Source organism: Cynocephalus volans, chromosome 10 (genome assembly GCF_027409185.1).
Source record: "Cynocephalus volans isolate mCynVol1 chromosome 10, mCynVol1.pri, whole genome shotgun sequence".
In the NCBI taxonomy this organism is placed as follows: domain Eukaryota; kingdom Metazoa; phylum Chordata; class Mammalia; order Dermoptera; family Cynocephalidae; genus Cynocephalus; species Cynocephalus volans.
This window is the reverse complement of record NC_084469.1, coordinates 108371512-108393366: the sequence shown is the minus strand read 5'-3', so window position 1 is coordinate 108393366 and position 21855 is coordinate 108371512. Positions and strand designations below refer to the sequence as shown.

Below are 21855 nucleotides of genomic sequence, written 5' to 3'. Positions count from 1 at the left end.
TTTTGACAGTTTGACTCTAATGTATTCTAACAAGGGTCTCTTTCAGTTTACCCTACCTGGCTTTAGAGGAGTTTTTGGACATGTAGTTTCATTTACTTCATTGGGGTAGGGAAGTTTTCAGGCATTATTTCCTCAACTATTTTTTCTGCTACTTCTCTGTCCATACTCCTTCTGGGACTTCTCCTGTATATGTTGGTCTGCTTGGTGGCATCCCACAGGTCTCTTGGGCTCTGTTCACTTTTCTTCATTCTTTTTTCTTTCTGTTTTAATACTTAGTGGTTTCAATTGCCTTATCTTAGTTCACTGATTCTTTCTTCTACCTGCTAGAGTCTGCTATGAATCCATCTAGTGAATTTTTCATTTCAGTTATTGTACTTTTTTCTCTTCCAGAATTTCCTTTTGATTCTATTTTCTATCTTTATTAATATTGTCAATGTGTTTATATATTTTTTTCCTGTATTTGTCCATGTTTTCTTCTGGTTCTTTCAGTATATTTATGATACACATTTAAATGAATAAATTTCTTTCTTTCTTTTTTTTTTTTTTTTGGCAGCTGGCAGGATGGGGATCCCAATCCACACCACAGTCCAACCAACCAAGCAAACCAGCCAGACTAAGGTGCACATCTTAATGTTTTTGTGTAGTTAGACTGACATCTAAGATTCCTCAGGGCAGGTTTCTGTCACCTCATTTTGTTTCTTTGAATGAGTCATATTTTCCCATTTCTTTGTCTGCCTTATGAAATTCTCTGGAAAAGTAGAAATCTGAATTTTATAATATTGCACTCTAACCAACTCAGCTAATTGGCCAGCCAGAAATCTGAATTGTAGAATGTGTTAACTCTGGAAATCAAATTGTGCCACTTCCATTATGGGCTGTTGGTATTTATTTACTTATTTATTGTCGTTGGGTGTCTCTGTGCTGAGAAACAGACTGAAGTGTAAACTTAAGGTCTTCTCTAGTCTTTTCTTAGTTGGGCCATTCCTTGGGCATGTATGTTGACTTTCCAATCTCCCCCATATATGCTGTTGCATAGCCTCATCTTCAATGTCTGGCTCCCTGAAGTAGAAAAAGGAAAAAATGAAGGGGAAAATAAAAGGCACCAGGCTTTTACATTCCCTGGAAGTCACTTCAGGTGGAGGGGAAGAGCCTTCTGACAGTGGGGGGAGACTTAGCATCAATGTGTGTACCTCTTTTTCTGCAGCTCTGTGAGCAGAAGCAGCAACTAGTGAGCAGAGCACCAATTTCCACTATTTGGAGGACAGGGTCTTTTTGCCAGCCCTGCTTCACACAAGCTGTGTGCATGTTGTTCTTGAACTTCATGCACAGCTGCTTGCTATGGAGCTAGGGGATGGGTAGCTGCTACTGAGCTAGGAGTTTCAATTGACCAAAAATAACAATAATTTACTACCTAGTCCTCTCCCTGGAAGTTGCAAGACTCTTCTATAGAGTTCACAATTCCAACATATCTACATCAGACACAGATTCTACTAGTGCAGTTGGGTGGGTAGAAAGATTCCTCATAATTCTTATTCTGCCATCTTCCCTGAATCCTATATCCTGACTTTTTATACTAATACATTACTTTGCATTTCATCCCACAGGTCACCTCCTTGGCAAGTGTCCTTCCTCTCACCTCAGTTACTCCTTCTTCTTTCTATGTGTGGATTATTTGCACTGTGCTTTTCAGAATCGGGTAAATCCAATCAAGGTTCACTGGCTTTATTGCTTTTTTCACCTATGAAGAACTAACTCATATAAATGACACCAAATTGAACAATGCTACCTTTACTTCTAACAAGTTTTATGCCCTATATAAGAAAGTCCTCCAGAAAAATCCTTTGAGCCATTTTCCAGGAAAGGAAAGGCAGAGAAGTTCCCTTTTACGATGAGGGTGTCATTGACATCCACACACCCTCTCTGGGGTGTGGATTTCTCATGGTTGTGCTGAGACCTCCAGCATTTACAGCAGGTGATGGTCCTTTTAAAATATTCTGTGTGTGTCCTCAGTGAGCAGGTGGTATGACAGGTTAGGGAGAATGGAATCAAGTAAAATGGACGTGGTGCTCACAATCTATCTTGGAAGACAGATTCAAGTGAACAATTTTTAAAAAGGGACACAAGGATCTACACAATGGAATACTACTCAGCTATAAAAACGAATGAAATACTGCCATTTGCAACAACATGGATGGACCTTGAGAGAATTATATTAAGTGAAACAAGTCAGGCACAGAAAGAGAAATACCACATATTTTCACTTATTGGAGGGAGCTAAAAATTAATATATAAATTCACACACACACACACACACACACACAAACCGGGGGGGGGGGAAGAAGATATAACAACCACAATTATTTGAATTTGATACGACAAGCAAACAGAAAGGACATTGTTGGGGGGGAGGGGGGGAGGGAGAAGGGAGGGAGGTTTTGGTGATGGGGAGCAATAATCAGCTACAATGTATATCGACAAAATAAAATTTAAAAAAAAAAAAAAGGGACACAAGGGAGTCAAAGGTGGATTCAGTCTAGTTCCAGTTAGACTGAAAGGGAACTTTATTTTACAGTGCTCAGGATTTAGCTACAGAAGTTATTGATATCAATTGTGGCGAGAGTGGGGTTGAGAGGAAGTTTCAAATGGATGAACTGGACCTGTAAGTCCCCAGGCACAGAGCTCCTGTGAAGGTCAGGAAGCTGCTTAAGCAGAGGAAAAAGGGGAGCGTTCACATTTGTGTCATTGTTTTCTATAACTGTAAATGTGAAAATAATAGTTACTAACATCCTTGTTTTCTCAAAGGAATAATTATATTCTAATTTTGTATCTTGGAATTTTTTTCTTCTACTTTACACATTAAACACAGGAGGAAAGCAGGATTCTGCTGGTTTTATTCAAACAATAGGATTGAGAGTGTTTTCCTCATTTAATTTACAACAGTTGGAGTGAAGGAAATGAAATACCTGGAGTGTGGAGTAGAGGTCTTAGGCCAGTGACTCCAAGCTGAGGCCAGTCTTGAATCTGGAAAGAAAGGGAAATGAAATTGTCCTTGGTGCTTCCTGGACAGCCTGGCCTCCACTGCAGGTGGCCTCCAGCTGCTGAGAACAACTTCAGGAGGAGGGTTGGTATGGAGAAACTGCAGAGCTCTGGAAAGCAAAAGGCCCACATGTAGATGCAGTTGTGGGTTCTGTCCTGTCTGAGATCATGTCTGTTTACCTTGTGACACTTTTCTGAACAGCATTTGCTTTTGGCGTGAATGTAGTTGCTGAAATCAGACTGTAGTTTGTATATGTGAAGGAAATGTGTGAAGGTCAGACTTAGGGAAAAACTCTTTTGTTTGTCTCTTGGAGAAAGAGTTTATGAATTTGATGGTTTATTTTGCTCATAACCTTAAACTGACTCTGGGCAAGAGTTTCGTGCTGAAGATTAAGGGGTTGAAGGAGGAAGTGTTTCCACACTGTGAGAGGGGACAGACATGTAAATTGAACCCCCAGAGTTAAAACTTTAGGTGTACCAGACTCATCACCAGGCCTAGTCATCCCGGGTTTCCATTTCAGCAGTCAGAGTCTGGCTCCCATGGTTTGGAATATGTTTAACTTTTTGAATATGTGTTTTCTTTTTTACTCTGGGTGCAGCAGGCTGTTTATCTGAGCTACTTCAAATCTTTTCTTTTTGAATTTTTGATTTGTTTATTGGCTATTCTCATCATATAACTCCAGTTTTTCCGTGCATTTAATATTGTATTCTCTGCGAAAAATAAATACATAAAATAAACACCTAAAATAAAACATACACACACAAAAAAATAAACACGCAAAATAAAAGAAATTAATTAATTAAGGGGCTGGCCAGTTAGCTCACTTGGTTAGAGTGTGGTGTTATAATACCAAGGTCAGGGGTTTGGATGCCTGTACTGGTCAGCTGGGGAAAAAAAATAAATAAATAATTTTATTCTCTTGTAGTGTGTTCTCATTTATTTGGCTGAAAATGAGTAGATTGAGAGATCAGGTGTGAGGAAGCCTTGGCATCCCTCATCGCAAATTCCTGAGCCTGGAGGAGGTCAGGGGCTCCCTCCTGATTCAGTGGGGGCTGGCCAGTCCTGGGTGCTCCTCCTGCTCTGAGACCAGGGCTCGTCTCCGTTGGACGCTGAGTCTGGAACTCCCTGTGCACACTTGGGACCCTCCTCCAGGAATCAGCAGCAGGAAGGGCCCTCTGAGCACAGGAAGCAGCCAGGGTCAGCTCGGCAAAGCCTGAAGCAAGTTCTGCTTGAGTGAAGACGTCCTCAGGCCAGGCCCAGGTGCTGACACATGGTGGAAGCCTGGCCTGGGAAGGATTGTGCCAAGAACCTGTCACTCCGGTTCCCCTCAGCCCCCCTTTCTGATCACTTCTCCTGTCAGTCAGGCCCCCAGGGGCGGGACATCGAGCACTGTCCAATCAGGGACGGCCCCTATAGTAGGAGGTAACGTCCACTTTCTCGCGTGGTTTTCCTATCTCGCGTGGGGACACTTCAAGTCCCTTTCGGCTGCTCCCAGACCCCCGACGCGGCTTCGCCTCAGCCCGCGTCCCGCTGTGATCTGAAGTGGCCTTGGGTGCCGTAGGGAGGACGCGGGGACACCCGAAAGTGGGAAATGGTGAGTGTGGGGCGGGCGTCCCGAGGCGGGGAGCGGGGCCGGTTGGAACCGGCCGGAGCCGGCCTGTGGCCGCGGGACCCGGGCCTCCCCGCGCTCAGCCCCGGAGTCTGCGGCCCCGAGTCCGCCGCCGGCGCAGCGCGGCCCTCGGTCCCCTCCGGCCGCAGGGTGGGGCGGGGCCGGTGGCCGGGACCCCGGGCGTCCTGTCGCGTCCCTGCGGCGGCGACCTCGGCCCGGCCTGGAGCCCTCTCTGGGCAGACCCGCGCCCGCGGCCCCGCGTATCCCGAGTGTGCGGTGACGACGGGGTCCTCAAGGGACACCCCGACTCGGGCTGCGGGTTCTTGCGGGGGAGGAGCTGCGGTCTGTGGGGTCCTCGGTCTGTCTCTTCACCCCTGGGGTGGGACCTGTTTCCCCGAGTCGCCAAATGTCTGGGGAGAAGAGTCTCCAATCCACGACCCTGTCCCGTGAGCCCCGCTCTTCCTAGGGCTGCAGAAAATCCCTGAATTTCCAAATCCCCCTCCATATGCCCGAGTGCCAGCTTTAGAACATTGTTACCTATTTGTCCCCCCACGTTACATTTTCTGTTGGCTTCAGTGTTTTGTCATTTTCCACAGACCAATACGTTACCAACACGTTACTGCTTTTAAAATATTTATTTTCTCTTTGTGAACATTTCACGAGAGGAAAGCAGAAAATAACCATCTCACACTTAAACATCTTTGTGGCTGTCCTTCTTTATAAGTTCCTTAATAGCAGACATTTTAGCAGAATGTCTATACTATCCATGGGATTAGTAGTGATGGCCATCCTTTCATTTGTAATATCAGTAATGTGTGTCTTGTCGCTTTTTCTTTAGTTAGCTTGGCTATAGCTATAGGTTTATTGATGTTATTGATGTTTTTGAAAGGAAATCCACAAAACCAGCTTTTGGTTTTGTGGGTTTTCTCTACTGATTTCCTGTTTGTGGTTTCTTTGATATCTTTTTTAATTGTTATTTTCCCGTGCTTGATTTAGGATTATCTTGCTTTTTTATCAAGTTCCCTAAAGTGGAAGCTTAGATTATTGATTTTATATTTCCTTTCTACTGTATTCATTCAGTGCTTTAAATTTTCCCTCTAAGCGCTTCTTTTGCTGCATCCTACAGATTTGGAAAAGATGTACTTTTATTTTCCTTTGAAATATTTCAATTTCTCTTGAGACTTCTCTTTGACCCATGTATTATGTTGAAGTTTGTGGATTAATCTCTGATTATTTGGGGATTTTCCACCTAATTTTTGGTTATTGATTTGCAGTTGAGTTCCCATGTGGTCTGAGACCATACTTTGTATGATTTCTATGAGGGGGTCTTCAAAGGGTTCATGGAAAGATTCATATATTTTTATTTTATTTTCCTGCCACCTTTTGAAGTACCCTCATATTCTTTTAAGTTTGTCAAGGTATATTTTATGGCTTAGAACGTGTTCTATCTTGGTGCCTATTTTATGTAATCCTGAGAAGAATGTTAACTTTGCAGTTGTTGGATGAAGTATTCCATAAATATCAAACAAATTCATTTGATTGATGATGCCGTTGAATTCAACTATACATTAGTGCCTTCCTGCCTACTTGATCTGTCAATTACTGAAAGGTGTATGTTGAAATCTCTAAATGTAATTTTGGATTTTTCTGTTTTTCCTTGCTGTTCTGAAAGTAATTTTGATGTCCTGTTTTATTTATTTATTAGTTTTTGGTGGTTGACTGGTACAGAGATTGAAACCTGGACCTTGGTGTTATCAGTACTGTGCTCTAACCATCTGAGCTAACCAGCCAGCCCCTTTTGGTGACATTTTAGGTGCATACATATTAAGGATTGTTGTGTTTTTTTGGAGAACTGACTGCTTTATCATGATATAATCCGTGTATCCCTCATAATTTTCCCTGATCAGTTTCCCTAATCAGCCTGATTAGTTTGAAATTAATACAGCTACTCCTCCTTTCTTTGGATTAGTGTTAGGATAGTATATCTTTCTGCTTACATTAATAATCGATATGGCTTTATGCTTATATTATTTTAAAAATATTTATGTATTTGCATATTTTAAGTTGACAAAAATTGAATATATTTATCATATAAAACATGTTTTGAATTATGTATACATTATGGAATGGTTATATCGAGCTAGTTAACATATATTTAAACCTTACTTTTTGTGTGTGGTGAGAACACTTCAGATCTATTCCCTTCGTTATTTTCAAGTGCATAATATATGTATTGTTAGTAATTGTAGTTACCATTTGTATACTAGATCTCTCAAACTTATTTCTTCTATCCAACTGAAATTTTGTATCCTTTGATCAACATTTGCCCATCCCCTTCGCCCCCATGTCTTTATGTTTTTTGTAGGCAACACAAAGTTGAGACTGTTTTTCATTCTACTGTGTCTCTGTCTTTTAATTGGTATATTTTGATAATTCACATTTAAAGTGATTATTGATATAGTTGGATTCATATGTACAATATTTGTAACTTTTTTATTGGTTGTTCCGTTTTTAACTTGCTCTCTTTTTCTGTCTTTGCATTTTAATTAAGTATTCTATATGATTTAATTTCCTTTCCTATATCAGCATATCAAGGATACTTGTTTCTTAATTTTTTTTTAGTGGTTACCTAAGAGTTTGCAATTCAGAACTAATCTAAATTCACTTTCAAATAACATTACAGTTATCCCTTGGTATCCATGGGGGATTGGTTCCAGGGCCTCATGAGGATGCCAAATTCCATGGGTGCTCAAGTCCCTTATACAAAATGGTGTACATCTTCTCTTATACAAGTAATCTCTTGATCACTTGTAATGCATAATATTAATTACTTGTAATACTTAATCTCTAGTTACTTGTAATACCTAATGCAATATAAGTGCTGTATAAGTAGATGTTACACTGTATTTAGGGATTAATAACGAGGGGAAAAGTGTGTACATGTTCAGTACAGACGCTACCATCCATGTATTTTGTGAAATAACTTAGGTCCATTCATGGTTGAATTCAGGGATATGGAACTCACAGATATAGGTGGTATACTGGTTCAGGGGCAGTGCAGTTATCTTATATGAAGATACTTCAAAAAGTTCCTGGTAAGATTCATATTTTTAAAAATTCTGTTGTTCCATGAACTTTTTGAAGTATCCTCTTGTAATAGAATGTTCCTAATTCCTCCCTCCCATTCTATATAAAATCTCTGTCATTTATTTTACTGTAACATTCTTTATTTCTTTGAGATGGTTTATCTCAAATTTTTTTCTGTTGATGAGCCATCTTTTCCAATTTCTGAATTCTTTGTGATTTTTTTTGTTGTTGACAAGTAGACATTTGAATATTATAATAGAGTAACTTGGGAAATCAGATTCTCCCCCTTTTCCAGTGTTTGCTATTCCTTTGTTGTTGTTGAAGGCTGTACGTGTCTGTTACATAACTTTTACAAGTTATTTTTTCAGAGACATTGTTCCTTGTCATGTGTAGTCACTGAAGTCTCTGTTCCTTTAGCTTGTGTTCAGCCAATGTTTTGACAGAGATTTCTGGATGCCAGGAGCAAGAAAAGAAAGGCAAAAAACCAAAAACCTCACCTCTTCCTATCTTTCTGGGTAACTGTGCTGGAGAATTCCTGTAACACTTAACCAGGCTGTTTAAAACTCTGTCTCAGACTTCAGTTCCTGCTAAACTGAGCCTAGAGATCAGCCAGTGCTGAAAATTAGGGTCTCCTCAGGTATTTTCTGAAAATGTGTTTTTTTTTCCCCTGGGCATGCATGGGTCTTTCATCATTCCCCAGTATACTTTGGTGCTTTTGAATACCCCAATTTCTTAAGGAAAATTTCTCTTCAGCTTTTCCTCCCAGTCCTTAGGTGGTCTATTGTGTGTCTCAACTGAACAGTTGTTCCAGGCAGCTGCTGGCTCATCCTTCATTTACTTTACAACATTTATATTATTTTTTATTTTTTTAATTTAATTTCATTTATTTATTTATTTATTTTTTATTGAATCAAAATTGATTATACATATTTTGGGGGTTTAACATTGAGATATATTGATCAAATCAATATTACTAGCATATATATTGTTACAAATTGTAATTGTTCTTTATTCCCCTTGTCCAATCCCTCCCATCCCCTTTTCCTTCCACTCTCCCCCCTCTAATTACCCTAGATTTATTCTCTCCCTCTGAAAGAATAATGGTTACTCTGTTGATTTGCTGCCCAAATGATCTTTCCAATGCTGAGAGGCATGATCAGGTCCCCCAATACAATCATAGAACAGATGCCTCTTCTGTAACTCTGAAATGGGCTCTGTGGGGGATTATCCTCCTCCTTGCTTTATCTCTGCTGGTGACTCTTCTTGTGTCAATGCACTCCTCCAGTGGCTGGCAGACCATCTGCATGGTGGTTGTGGCGTCTAGCCACCTTCACAGCAGCCATGGATATTGTGGTGGCTGTGGTGGGCCACGAACATGGAGGAGATGATTTTGGCATTCTCCTTGGTGCTGGCAGTGTGCCTGGTTGTACAGAGTGTCCAATCCCTGGCTCCATACCCCGAGTCCCTGGGTGGGCCCTGCGGTGCTGGCGCAGTGAGCCTGGTTGCAGGAGAGGGGTCTGGTCCCCTTCTCCATGCCCTGGGACCCTGGGTGGGACCCGAGGCACTGGCAAGGTGTGCCTGCTTGTGGGAGAAGAGACAGGTCCCCTTCTCCATGCCCAGGTACCCGAGCAGGCCCCAGGCACTGGTGAGGTGTGCCTAGTTGCCGGAGGGGTGTCCATTCCCCTTCTCCATGCCCTGGGTCCCTGAGCAGGCCCCAAGGCACTGGTGTGGTGTTCCTGGTTGCAGGAGGCGGGTCTGGTCCCCTTCTCCCTGCCCCAGGTCCTTAGGCAGGACCCGAGGCGCTTGTGAGGTGTGCCTGGTTGCGGGAGGGGGTCCAGTCTCCTTCTCTGTGCCTCAGGTCCCCAGGCAGGCCCCAAGGCACTGGCATGGTGAGCCTGGTTGTGGGAAGGGGGGTCTGGTCCCTGGCTCCATACTCTGGGTCCCTGGGTGGGCCCTGAGATGCTGGCGAGATGTGCCTGGTTGTGGAAGGGGGGGTCTGGTCCCCTTCTCCAAGCCCCAGGTCCCTGGGCAGGCCCTGAGGCACTGGTGCAGTGTGCCTGGTTGTGGGAGGGGGGTCTGGTCCCCTTCTCCATGTCTTGGGCCCCTTGGTGGAGCCCTGAGGTGCTGTCATGGTGGGTCTGGGAAGGGGTCTGGTCCCCAGCTGCTAGCTCTGGGTCTCTGGGTGGGACCCAAGGTGTTGGTGGTGTGCCTGGATATGGGAATGGGCTCTGGTCCTGGCTCTAATCCTTGGGTTCCTGGGCAGGGCCCCGAGGTGCTGGTCATGTGAGTGGTTGTGGGTGGGGGTCCTGCACCTGGCTCCATACCTCATGTCCCGTGGTGGGCCCAAGGCATTGCTGACATGCCTGGGCCAGAACCAACTTTTTGTCCTATTCTTACTTCTAACATGGGGGAACTTCCTGTGGGAACCAGTACTTGAGCTGTGTGGTTGAGTAAATTGCTGCTTTGCTACTGTTTCCCTAGGGAAGGCTTTTTGTGCAGCTCAGGGTTTAATGGTTGACCTTGTAGGTACTTCTGGCTCTCCAGGTACTCAGTGCATGTGGGTTGTGTAGAAACTCAGACCTGAGCCTGAGTTTTTTCATCAAATTGCACCCCATGTAATTCCGCATTCCCGACCAGTCTCCTCTGAGTGGTCCTGTGCTGATTCAGGGGCAGATCAGCTGTCCTTGCTGTGTACCAGTTTTCTGCCAGTGGGCCTGTCTCCCCCACCGCTGGTGCACTAAACACTTCCCATGGGAAAGGCCCTGCACTGGTCCCTTGCGATGACTCACCGGCTTCCGAACAGCTCCCCTTTTTCAGCTGTTCTGGCTCCTTGCTCCTGCGTAGGTCCACAGGAACCCTGTTAGTGGTCTTGCTGTCCTGGGGGCCACCAAAGTCCTCTTCTCCCCTTCTGCCTCCAAGTAATTCCATATAAAGGGCACAGCTGTAGCTTCTGCTGGCCCCTGCTCCATGTGCTCCAGCATTAAAGCAGCTGCAGCCCGAAACACTGAGAGTAGTTTTTTCTTTCTCTCATCATGGTTTCTCCTGCCTTCATGAGTTCCATAGGTCTCTCCTCCTCTTCCCCTGAGGTCCAGCGGCCCCAGTTTGGCTGATGTTACATTTTTCTAGTTGTAAATTCATTAATTTGTGGGAGAGAGTGATGCCGGGGGCTGTCTATTCTGCCACCTTGACTGGAAGGCCTAAAAATTCCCCTACTTTACAATATTTTCATGCAGTTCCTGCCAATTTTCCACCCTGATTGACTTCTGCTTTAGACAAAATGGAGAAGAGAGACTTGTGTCAGACTTTCTGATAGCCCCCAGACAGACTGAAACATACAAAAGCAGTAATTTGCAAATAAGATCTGCTCTGCTCCCTCTGGAACCAATGACGAGTGTCCCATACTGAGAACATGGGCTGCTCTCTTCAAGTCTGGCACTGAGTTGTAGAGGGACTGGGGCAATTAAAGTAAAAACTTCCCAGACCTTTCCTACCATTTTTTACTTACCTTTTTCTTGACTCTGCATTTACATGCTGGCTGTTAACTTTTGACAGTTTCTCAGAATTTTGACAAAGTACTTCTGATAATTCTGCTTGTTTGTCTATGTTTCTGTTGAGGGTTGAGTGTTCAGAGGCTTGAGTGTTTGGAGTGACCTACTCTGCTATTTTGCTGACCTTTCTCCCCCTGGACTCTCAGTTATATTTCACAAATCTTTGTGTCATTGTTACACTTGATTGTTGCTGCTTTGTAGAAAATTTTGAAATGATGAACTGTGAGCCCTACTTTGCTATCTTTCAAGATAGTTCTGGTATTCTGAGTCTCTTCCAGTTCCATATGAATTTTAGAATCAACTTTTCCATTACTACTAGGTAGTCACCCCTTATTCTGATAGGGATTGCATTGAATATCAGAGGAGAATTGCCATCCTCATAATATTAAGCCATCTGATCCATGAAAATGGCATAATTTTTCCATTTATTTAGGTTTTTTTTCCAGTTTCTTTCAATAACTTGTATAATTTTCAGAGTATAAGTTTTATGCTTCTTTTTAAAATTTTATTTCTGTATGTAGTCATGTGCTGCATGAGGATCTTTGGATCAACAATGGATGGCATATTTAATGGTGGTCCCATAAATTTCTGTAAGTACACTCTGATTTTCGTCCAACTGCGAAATCACCTAATGATGCATTTCTCAGGCTGTCTCCCTTCCATTAAGCCACACATGACTATATTTTGGATGCTATTGTAAATGTATTTGTTTTCTTAACTGCATTTTCAAATATTTCATTTCAAGTGTATATACATAGAATTGGTTTTGTATACAGTAATTTTCCCTTATTCAAAGTTTGACTTTGTGCAGTTTCAGTTACCTGTAGTCAACCATGGTCTGAAAATAGTAAATGGAAAATTTCCAGAAATAAACAACATATAAATTTTAAGTTATGTGCCATTCAGCTTAGCATGATGAAATCTCCAGCCATTCCACTTGATCCTGCCAGGGCAGTTAATCATCCCTTTGTCCAGCACATACACACTGTATGCACTACCCACCTTTTAGTCACTTAGAAGTTGTCTCAGTTCTCAGATTGACTGTTGCAGTGTGGCAGTGACTGTGCTCAAGGAACGCTAATATTACTTAATAACAGTCTCAAAGTATAAGAGCAGTGATGCTGGTAATTTGAATATGTCAAAGAGAAGCAGTAAAATGCTTTGTTTAAGTGAAAAGGTGAAAGTTCTCACCTAATAAGGAAAGAAATAAAACTATATGCTGAGGTTGTTAAGATCTACAGTACCATAAGATATTTTGACAGAGAGAGCATATCACATTGCTTTTATTATATTATATTGTTAAATTTGTTCTATTTTATTATGTTATTATTGTTAATCTCTTATTGTGCCTACCTTATAAATTAAACCTCATCATAGGTATGCATGTATAGAAAAAATATGGTATATATAGCATTTGGTACTATCATCAATTTACTGGGGACCTTGGAATGTATCCCCAAGGGATAAGTGGGGGTGGGGGGGCTACTGTACTAATTTTGTACCTCCAAACTTGGTTAAATTGATATAATAGTTCTAATAGATTTTTAGTGGATTCCTTAGGATTTTCTATATTCAATATCATATCATCTGTAAATTGAGATAGTTTTTCTTCCTGTCCGATGTGGATGTCTTTTATTTTTTCCTATCCCAGTTGCCTTGGTTAGTATATTTGATACACCATTCATTAAAACTAGGAAGAATGTTCATTCATTCTTGCTTTGGTTCTTCTGCCTTCTGGTTGGGGAAAGAATCCTGTCTATCACCATTACATATGCTCTGAGCTGTGCATTTTTCATAAATGACCTTTGTCAGTTTGAGGAAGTTCCCTTTTGTTCATAATTTGCTTCATGTATTTTTCTTTGACACATTGTTGAATTTTGTCATGTCTTTTGTACCTGTGGAGATTGTGATTTTTGGTTCTTATTCTAATGATATGATGTATTACACTAATTGACTTTGGGAGTGTTAAAACAACCTTTTATACCTGGAATAAAACCTACCTGGTGATAATGTATGATACTTTTACATATGTGTCTGATACCAGTTTTTTGCTAGTCTGTTGAGGATTTTTACATCCATATTTATTAGAAATTGCTATGTATTTTTTTTAATTGTGATCTCAGTCTGATTTTGTTATCAATCTAAAACTGGCTTCATAGAATGAATTGGAAAGTGTTCACTCACGTTCTGTGATTTGGAAGAGTTTGTGAGGAACTAGTATTAATTCATTCAGTGTGACAGAATTAAGCAGTGAAGGTGTATAGGCCATGGTTTTGTTTTCTTGTTTGTGTGGTTTGAAAGTGCTTCCTACATTTTAATTCTTTTTCAGTTTTCCACAGACCAATAAATTCTGTATTTTGTGTTCTAAAACAGAATACCTGAGACTTGGGTGATTTATAAAGAAAAAAGGTTCATTTGGCTCATGATTCTGGGGCATCTGCAACAGACATGGGACTCAGGCTGCTTCCACTCATGGTGGCAAGTGGCATTCTATGGATGAAAGAATATCGCATGGTGAGAGAGGAAGGGAAGGTGCCAGATTCCTTTTAAAAGCCAGCTCGCTTGGGGACCTATCCATACCAGGGAGAACTCCCTTACTCCCCCAGGGAAGGCATTAATATATTCATGGGGGATCTTCCCCTGTTACCCAAACATCTCCCACTAGGCCTCATCTCCCTACACTGGCACATTGGGGATCAAATCTAAACATGAACTTTGGTTGGGACCAATATCCATACGACATCAATGGCTCTATTTCAAACATTTGTTTTTGTTTGTGAGTACTTTTCATGAGAGGCAAGCAGTGAATAATCACCCAGTACTATATTGTATAAAATCCTTGACCCTAATGATTGGTGCTGTTGAACATCTTTTCATGTGCTTATTGGTGATTTGTATATACTTTTGAGAAACATCAATTCCTTTTCTTTGCCAATTTTTTAATCCATGTTTTTGAAAATAATTTATTTTTAATTTTGACAAAAAGTACATAACAAAAGTTACCATCTAAACCTTTTTTTAGTTGTACAGTTCAGTAGTGTTAATAGTACTCATCTTGTACAACTGGTCACCCAAAATTTTTCACCTTGCAAAGTGAAAGTGGGATAGCCATTGAACACCAGCTCTCCATTTCCCCTCCCCACAGCCCTTGACAACTACCATTCACTTTCTGTTACTATGAGTTTGACAGCGTTGCAGGACTCATCTAAGAACCTTACAGTATTTTACTTTTTTTTTTGGCTTACATCTAATAGCATAATGTCCTAAAGGTGCATCCATTTTGTAGCATGTGACAGGATGTACTTTTTAAAGGTAAAACAATATCCCATTGTGTGTATTATTAAATAAAATTTATGAGAAGCTACTGCTTTATACTAAGCTTTTGCACTAAGCCACAACAGATCAAACTAAAGCAGAGAGGAGGCACTCATTCTGGGTACCACATAATCAAACTGAACTTTAAAATGGGCCAGTTTTCCAAAAATAAGAGATTCATATCAGCCAATCAGAAGGTTCCCTGTTAACCTGGACCAGCATGATAAGGAAGTCCTCTCTACTTAATTCTAAATAGAAGGTAACTTTGAATTTACCACTCTGCTTTTTGTTCCTTATTTCTGCTTTCTTCAGCCATTTTCTGCATTGAAAGCCAACCTCCTCTGCTCAGCTCATTGGACGGCCTTTCTGTTTTAGAAATGGGATATTGCCTGACTCATGAATCATTAATAAAAGTCAATTAGATCATGAAACCCAGTTCGTTGAAATTTTTTTCTGATGGCTGATGCTACATTTCGTACATCCATTTATCTGTTGATGGGCATTTGGGTTGTTCCAGTTCTTGAATATTGTGAATAGTGATGAAAGGAATGGGTGTGCAGATATCTCTTTGTGATCCTCCTTACTGTTATTACATACATATATATATAGAGAGAGAAAGAGAATGTGTGTGTGTGTGTGTGTGTGTGTGTGTGTGTTTTCAGAATTGTGACTGCTGGGACATATGGGAATTGTATTTTTAATATTTTGAGTAAACTTCATGCTGTTTTTCATATGGTCTGTACCATTTACAATCCCTCCAACAGTGCCCAGTGTTTCTAATTTCTCGACCTTTTGCCAACACTTATCATTTGGGCTGTTTGATTTTTGTTGTTTTTGAGTCATAGGAATTCGTTATATGTTCTTGATATTAACACCTTGCCAGATGTATAACTTGCAAATATTTTCTACACTTCCAGTTTACCTTTCCTCTGAGTTGATAGTGTACCCAAATGCACAAAAGTTTTTAATTTTGATGAAGTCACATTTGTCTTTTTCTTTCCTTTTGTTGACCATGCTTTTGGTGACATATCCAAGAAATCATTGCAAAATCCAGTGTCATAAAACTTTTGCCATGCTTTTGTTAACAGCAACAAAGAAAACAAACATTATGACAAATTGAAAGATTGAATTGGCTTTTATGTGGAAATCATGAATTCAGGCAGATTTCACTCTGTAAAATAGAATAAGACCTCCTACTTGCATGACAGAAGAGTTGGCTTTTATAAGGAAGAAGCAAGGAAACAGAACAATTAAAAAAATTTTTTTTTAAAAGCAACAGATTGGTTAATATCTGCTTGCTTTTATTTTAAGGTTTTAAGCAGAGGGGACTTTCTTATTACATCAGCTCAGGTTGACTGGGCCTTTTTCCCTGGGTTGCTGTGATTCTCGTGTTTTCAGGAAAAACTGGTGTATTTGGGGATCTATGCACTTTCTTAAAATTTCAGTTTGATTATTTGGCACCTAGTATGAGTGCCTACATTTTGGTTTGTTCTGATCTGTTGGGGCATACTGCAGGAGCTCAATCCAAACCAATGGTCTGCCTTAATCATTGTTTAACATTTTCCTCTAAGAGTTATTTAGTTGTAGCCATTACCTTCAGGTATTTGACCCATTTTTATTTCACTTTTGTATATGGTGTAAATTAGGGGTCCAACTTCATTCTTTCACATGTGGATATCCAGTTGTCCCTGCACCATTTTTCAAGGTGTCCTTTTTCTCATTGAATAATCTGGGCACTCTTATCAAAAGTCATTTTACCATTAATGTGTGGCTACCGTTCTAGGTTCTGTATTCTATTTCAGTGGTGTATTTCTGTCTTTGTGCCAGTGCCACACTGTTTTGGTTACCATACCTTCAAGTATTCATCTGAGGGTTTTTGCATCAATATTCATGCATTAGTCCATCTCTACTGTTTATCACAGAATACCTGAAAGTGGGTACTTTATCAAGAAGTGCATTTATTGCATACCCTTCTGGATGCTGGAAAGTCCAAAGTCCAGGGAACTTTTCCTGCTGGTGACTCCATAGTGCTGGTGAGGGCCTTTTCCTGCTGTTGACTCCATAGTGCTGCAGCACAAGGAAAAATGGCTGAGCAAGAGAGAGAGCTAAGTTTCTCAGTTGCTCTCCTTTTAAAGCTATCAGAACCACTCATTACTCCATGAATGGATCAATCAATTTACAAAGGCATAGTCCTCACAATCCTATTACCTCTTCAAGACCCCACCTTTCAATTAAGATAATTGATTTCCCAACTTCTTAACAGTTACAGTGGGATTAAGCTTCAGTGAGTTTTGCGGGTACATTCAATCAACAGAAGTTCATAAGGGACATTTATCGTAAGTCTGCACAGGTTTTCTGTTCATGACTCAGTCTTGGTAGATGATGTGTTTCTAGGAATTTATTAACTTCATCGGTGTTATTCAATTTGTTGGTGGGCTACTAGAGAACTCTTAAGTTGTGAGGCATGCAGCACATTCATTCATGTTCTGCCATCGTTATATATGAGCCCTATTGATGTGGCAGTGAGGTGTGGGACAAAGGGGTGTTGCTATGACTTGGTCTCTTTTAAGAAGCCTGTGTCTCTGGGTTGTGGCTTTCATGAGTACTTCTCATTCTCACCACTTACTTATGTTGAGAAGAACAGATTTCTGTGCACATGTCAAAATGGCTACTTTTTTCCTTCTCCTGCTGGAAGCTTTCTTGTGAGAACTGGTGGGGTTCCTGGAGGTAAATCTCTGAAATTAATGGGCAGCCCCTAAGTTTGAGCCCCCTGGAGTTTTTACCTCTCTAACTTGTTCACACTCTCTTCAGTAATTCATCAATTACAGGTTAGGTTTTCCTACCCTGGTCCTGCTTCTCACAAAGGTTTGTGCTCATGGGTTTCTGTTCCAATGAGTAATGATTATCTTATCAGTTATATTGGTAGGGTCCCTCCCAACATGCAGATCCCAGATACCATCAATGATCAAACTTTGTGAACAAGCATTTCTAAGGATATGTAGCCTCAGGACTGCTAATGTTAACTCTCTTCTGCACACTAGGTAAAAGGACTTTATGACAGGTGGTGTAGACCTACTGTACAAAGAGACAGTAGGGGTGACTCAGCAGTACATGTAACTGTAGACTCAAAAATGAGAGGCATGTTCCTGTTCTGCTGTTGCTTTACCCCATAGTTCAGTTCTAGCATCAGGATTGCTTTGTGGGAGGAAGTGATGATAGACAGAGAGTAATAGTCTGATGTCCAAGTCATGGAATAAATGTTTGGAGATCGCATCATGTGAACTTCTTAGGCATTGAGAGTAGATCCCCAGTGCTGTCAGTCTCTAACTTCCTCTATACATGTGGGGTGTTTCAGGACTCAGTGACCTTTGAGGATGTGGCTGTGAACTTTACTCTGGAGGAATGGGCTTTGTTGGATCCTTCCCAGAAGAATCTCTACAGAGATGTGATGCTGGAAACCTTCAGGAACCTGCTTTCTGTAGGTAAGGATGACAACATTCTTTCACTTAACCAATGAGAGAAAAATGTTTCTTTCTCTTCAGTGCTGTTGTATGATTTGCAACATAGGGAATACTTTGTTGAATAAATCAGGCATGGTCACAGTGTACCATGAAGTTAAAATCTAATAATTTTTCTTTAATTGTGTAATAATTTGTAATCGTTTTTCTGGGTCTACATTTTAGGAAAAGAATGGGGAGACCAGAACATTGAAGATCAGTACAATAATCCCAGGATGAACCTAAGGTAATTTGCACTCACAAGAGAAAGCAGTGTCCCTGGAGAAACTCTTGGTATGACAGGAAATTTTGAAAACAAACAAACGAACAAATAAATAAGCCCAGCAATAAATCTATTTTTAGAAAAATTTCCCAGGAAATAATATACTAAACTGTGACATATATAGTCAGTTGTAGCAAAATAGTTTCCTTGAAGACAGTATTAAGAAACCCCATGTGAATATCACTAATTTGACTACAGAGTCACCTTGCAGAGCATTCAGTCCATTCGTGTTCAGAGAATTCAGCCAGGGCATAAAGCCTACAATTTCTCTGATGATGTTAAAAATGTAAGCCCAATATACTTATTAAGTAAGTATAAAATCATAATAAACAAATGTTTAATAATGTGCTTCTCATATTTTACAGCAGTTTTGTGGTAGAGAGAGCCTGTGAAAATGCAGAAGGTAGTCAGTGTGGAGGAACCTTAAGCCAGGTTCCAGATTGTCATCTGAACAAGAAAACGCCTCCTGGAGTAAAACCAACTGAAAGCAGTGTGTGCAGAGATATCTTCATGTGTCCTTTATCCCTTAATGGGCACATCACAGTTCACACGGGACACAAACCATATGAGTGTCAAGAATATGGTGAGAATCTATATAAATGTAAGGAACGTAGTAAAGCTTTCAGTTGTTCCAGTTCTGTTCAAATACATGAAAGAACTCAAACTGGAGAAAAACCCTATGAATGTAAAGAATGTGGGAAAACCTTCATTTCTCTTAGAAGCATTCAAAGACACATGATACTGCACACTGGAGATGGACCATATAAATGTATGGTGTGTGGGAAAGCCTTTGGTTTTCCCAGTGCATTTCAAAGACATAAAAGAACACACACTGGGGAGAAACCCTATGAGTGTAAGCAGTGTGGTAAAGCCTTCAGTTGTTCTAGATCTCTACGATATCATGAAAGCACTCACAGTGGAGGGAATCCCTTTGAATGTAAGGAATGTGGGAAAACCTTCATTTCTCTCAAAAGTGTTCAAAGACATATGATGATACACACTAGAGATGGCCCTTATAAATGTAAGGTGTGTGGGAAAGCCTTTGGTTTTCCCAGTGCATTTCAAATTCATGAAAGGACTCACACTGGAGAGAAGCCCTATGAATGTAAGGAATGTGGGAAAGCATTTATTTGTCCCAAAAGTGTTCGAAGACACATGATAACACACACTAGAGATGGCCCTTATAAATGTGAGGTGTGTGGGAAAGTCTTTGGTTTTCCCAGTGCATTTCGAACACATAAAAGAACACACACTGGAGAGAAACCTTATGAGTGTAAGCGGTGTGGTAAAGCTTTCAGGTGTTCTAGTTCTCTACGATATCATGAAAGGACTAATGGTGGAGAGAAACTCTATGAATGTAAGGAATGTGGGAAAGCTTTCAGTTGTTCCAGTTCTGTTCGTATACATCAAAGAACTCACATCGGAGAGAAACCCTATGAATGTAAGGAATGTGGAAAAACCTTCATTGCTTTCACAAGTATTCAAAGACACATGATACTGCACACTGGAGATGGACCATATAAATGTAAGGTGTGCGGGAAAGCCTTTGGTTTTCGTAGTGCATTTCAAAGTCATGAACGGACTCACACTGGAGAGAAACCCTATGCATGTAAACAATGTGGGAAAGCTTTCAGTTGTTCCAGTTCTGTTCGAAAACATGAAAGAACTCACTGGAGAAAAACCCTGTGAATTTAAGGAATGTGAGGAAGCCTTCAATTCATGTTCAAGCAGTCAAAAACATGATACTGCATACTAGAGATGGACCTTATGAACCAAAGATGTGTGGGAAAGCCTTTGCTCATTGCAGTTCATTTCAAATACATGAAAGTACACACACTGGAGAGAAACCCTAAATAATGAATGTGAGAAAGCTTTCATTATCATACAACCTTTCTAGCACACATAAGAATGCATTGTGGAGAGAACTGGTATAAATGTGAAGTGTGTGGGAAAGCCTTTATTCATGGCAGTTCAATTCAAAGCCATAAAAGAACACTCAGGAGAGACCTGTTGAATATGAGCAATGTGCAGAAGTCTTCAGTGGGCCCATATGTAAGAATGCACACTGGGTCAAACCCTGTAAATGGGAAAAATACAAGAATGTTTTTAGTTTCTAATAAATACTTGTATGTCATGTGATGACTCCCAATGTAGACAAATCCTATGAATATAAGTAATGAGAAGATCCTGATGCAACCTAATAGGTGTAGACAGCTCCAGAAAATATACAGTCTGAAGGAAGTGTACTGAAACTGATAAACATATTGTCTTTATCAGTCGCTCCTTAAGTAGCTCTCTGGACTCTGGATTACTTGTTCTTCCTCTTAAAAACAAACATTGAGCTGACAATTCTGTAAGTGCTGTTTGGACATGAGATTCTGGGGCTTGCGACTTCTCATTACTTTAGGCCACAGGTGTTTTGTGGGGTGTCTGTTTAACATCTTCAGAGGATTTAAAATTACCTTTTATATTTGGCATTATTGTTTTCATGTTGTGGAGTTTGAATGACACAATATGTCACATATCACATGACATGGTGTTCCTCCTATTTGAGAAAAGGTTATGGTCACCTGCGCAGTGCTAGCCCATCATGGGTTTTTCCCGTAATTACTGTGATGTCTGTGCAACTCCACTGTGGTTTCCCAGTTGAAACACCAAATGAGCTGTGAGTGTTTAGAGGTCAGTTATCCAAGGAAGAATTAAGGTGAATGGCAGACAGTACTTATTATTTTAAGTAATGTCCTAAATGAGTGAAAATGAAGTATATTTGACATCTTCAAAGTGAGAAATTTTTGATGTCTTTTCAGAAGAGGAGCAGTTGGAAGCTTTGTGTTTCAGTGATCCACAAAGCCCCATGTCCATTTTTCTGTTCACTGGTGTCTTAGATTTCAGCACATGTTATGAAGGTTGGGGAGGAATTAACAGCTTTGTGTTTTTATTAAAGAACAAAGGAAATCCAGGCTTTGTTCATTTTTTTTTTTTTTTTAGTTCTAATTTATGTTTTCTTTCCTCTATAGAGATTAGGCGATTTCATGGTTATTCGTACCTCTTTTGATCCTTCTTCCAAGTCATGTCTTCCATCTTAAAAGGAAGAAGGTAAAGCACAGGGAGAGCAGGGATGGACCCAGTCTCACATGATTCATAATGAGTCTCCATGTGCTGGCCAGATGGATCACTACGTGTACTGTGACGTTCCACCATATCAAGCTCAGAAGGTCATTGCGAGTTTTGTGTAATTATATAATTTAACAAATATGACATCAAATTTGACAAATGAGAGTCGTAAGGCAATATGGTATTTTATCTAAGATCCTACTAAATGCAAGGGTACAGAGACAACATACATCAGTGGTTAAGGAATGGAAGAGTTCGATAAAAAGGGGCATCAGGGCCGAGCCCGTGGCGCACTTGGTAGAGTGCTGCGCTGGCAGCGCGGCGACGCTCCTGCCGTGGGTTCGGATCCTATATAGGACTGACCG

General features: G+C 40.7%; 1 protein-coding gene across 1 annotated transcript; it reads left to right on the top strand.

The window, feature by feature from the left end:
• The first annotated feature begins 4506 nt into the window (after positions 1-4506).
• LOC134387896 (zinc finger protein 709-like) lies at positions 4507-20221 on the top strand. Its single transcript, XM_063110482.1, has 4 exons — positions 4507-4631; positions 17952-18078; positions 18280-18340; positions 18742-20221. Exons 1-4 carry the CDS (start codon positions 4629-4631, stop codon positions 20063-20065), a joined length of 1515 nt encoding a protein of 504 aa, XP_062966552.1. The 5' UTR covers positions 4507-4628; the 3' UTR covers positions 20066-20221.
• The last annotated feature ends 1634 nt before the right edge of the window (positions 20222-21855 follow it).

What these genes read in the sequence shown, in the direction of transcription:
- LOC134387896 (XM_063110482.1), top strand. An exon ending in CAGGAACCTGCTTTCTGTAG is followed by an intron (nt 18,079 to 18,279) that starts GTAAGGATGACA and finishes TCTACATTTTAG; the next exon opens with GAAAAGAATGGGGAGACCAG. An exon ending in AATCCCAGGATGAACCTAAG is followed by an intron (nt 18,341 to 18,741) that starts GTAATTTGCACT and finishes CATATTTTACAG; the next exon opens with CAGTTTTGTGGTAGAGAGAG.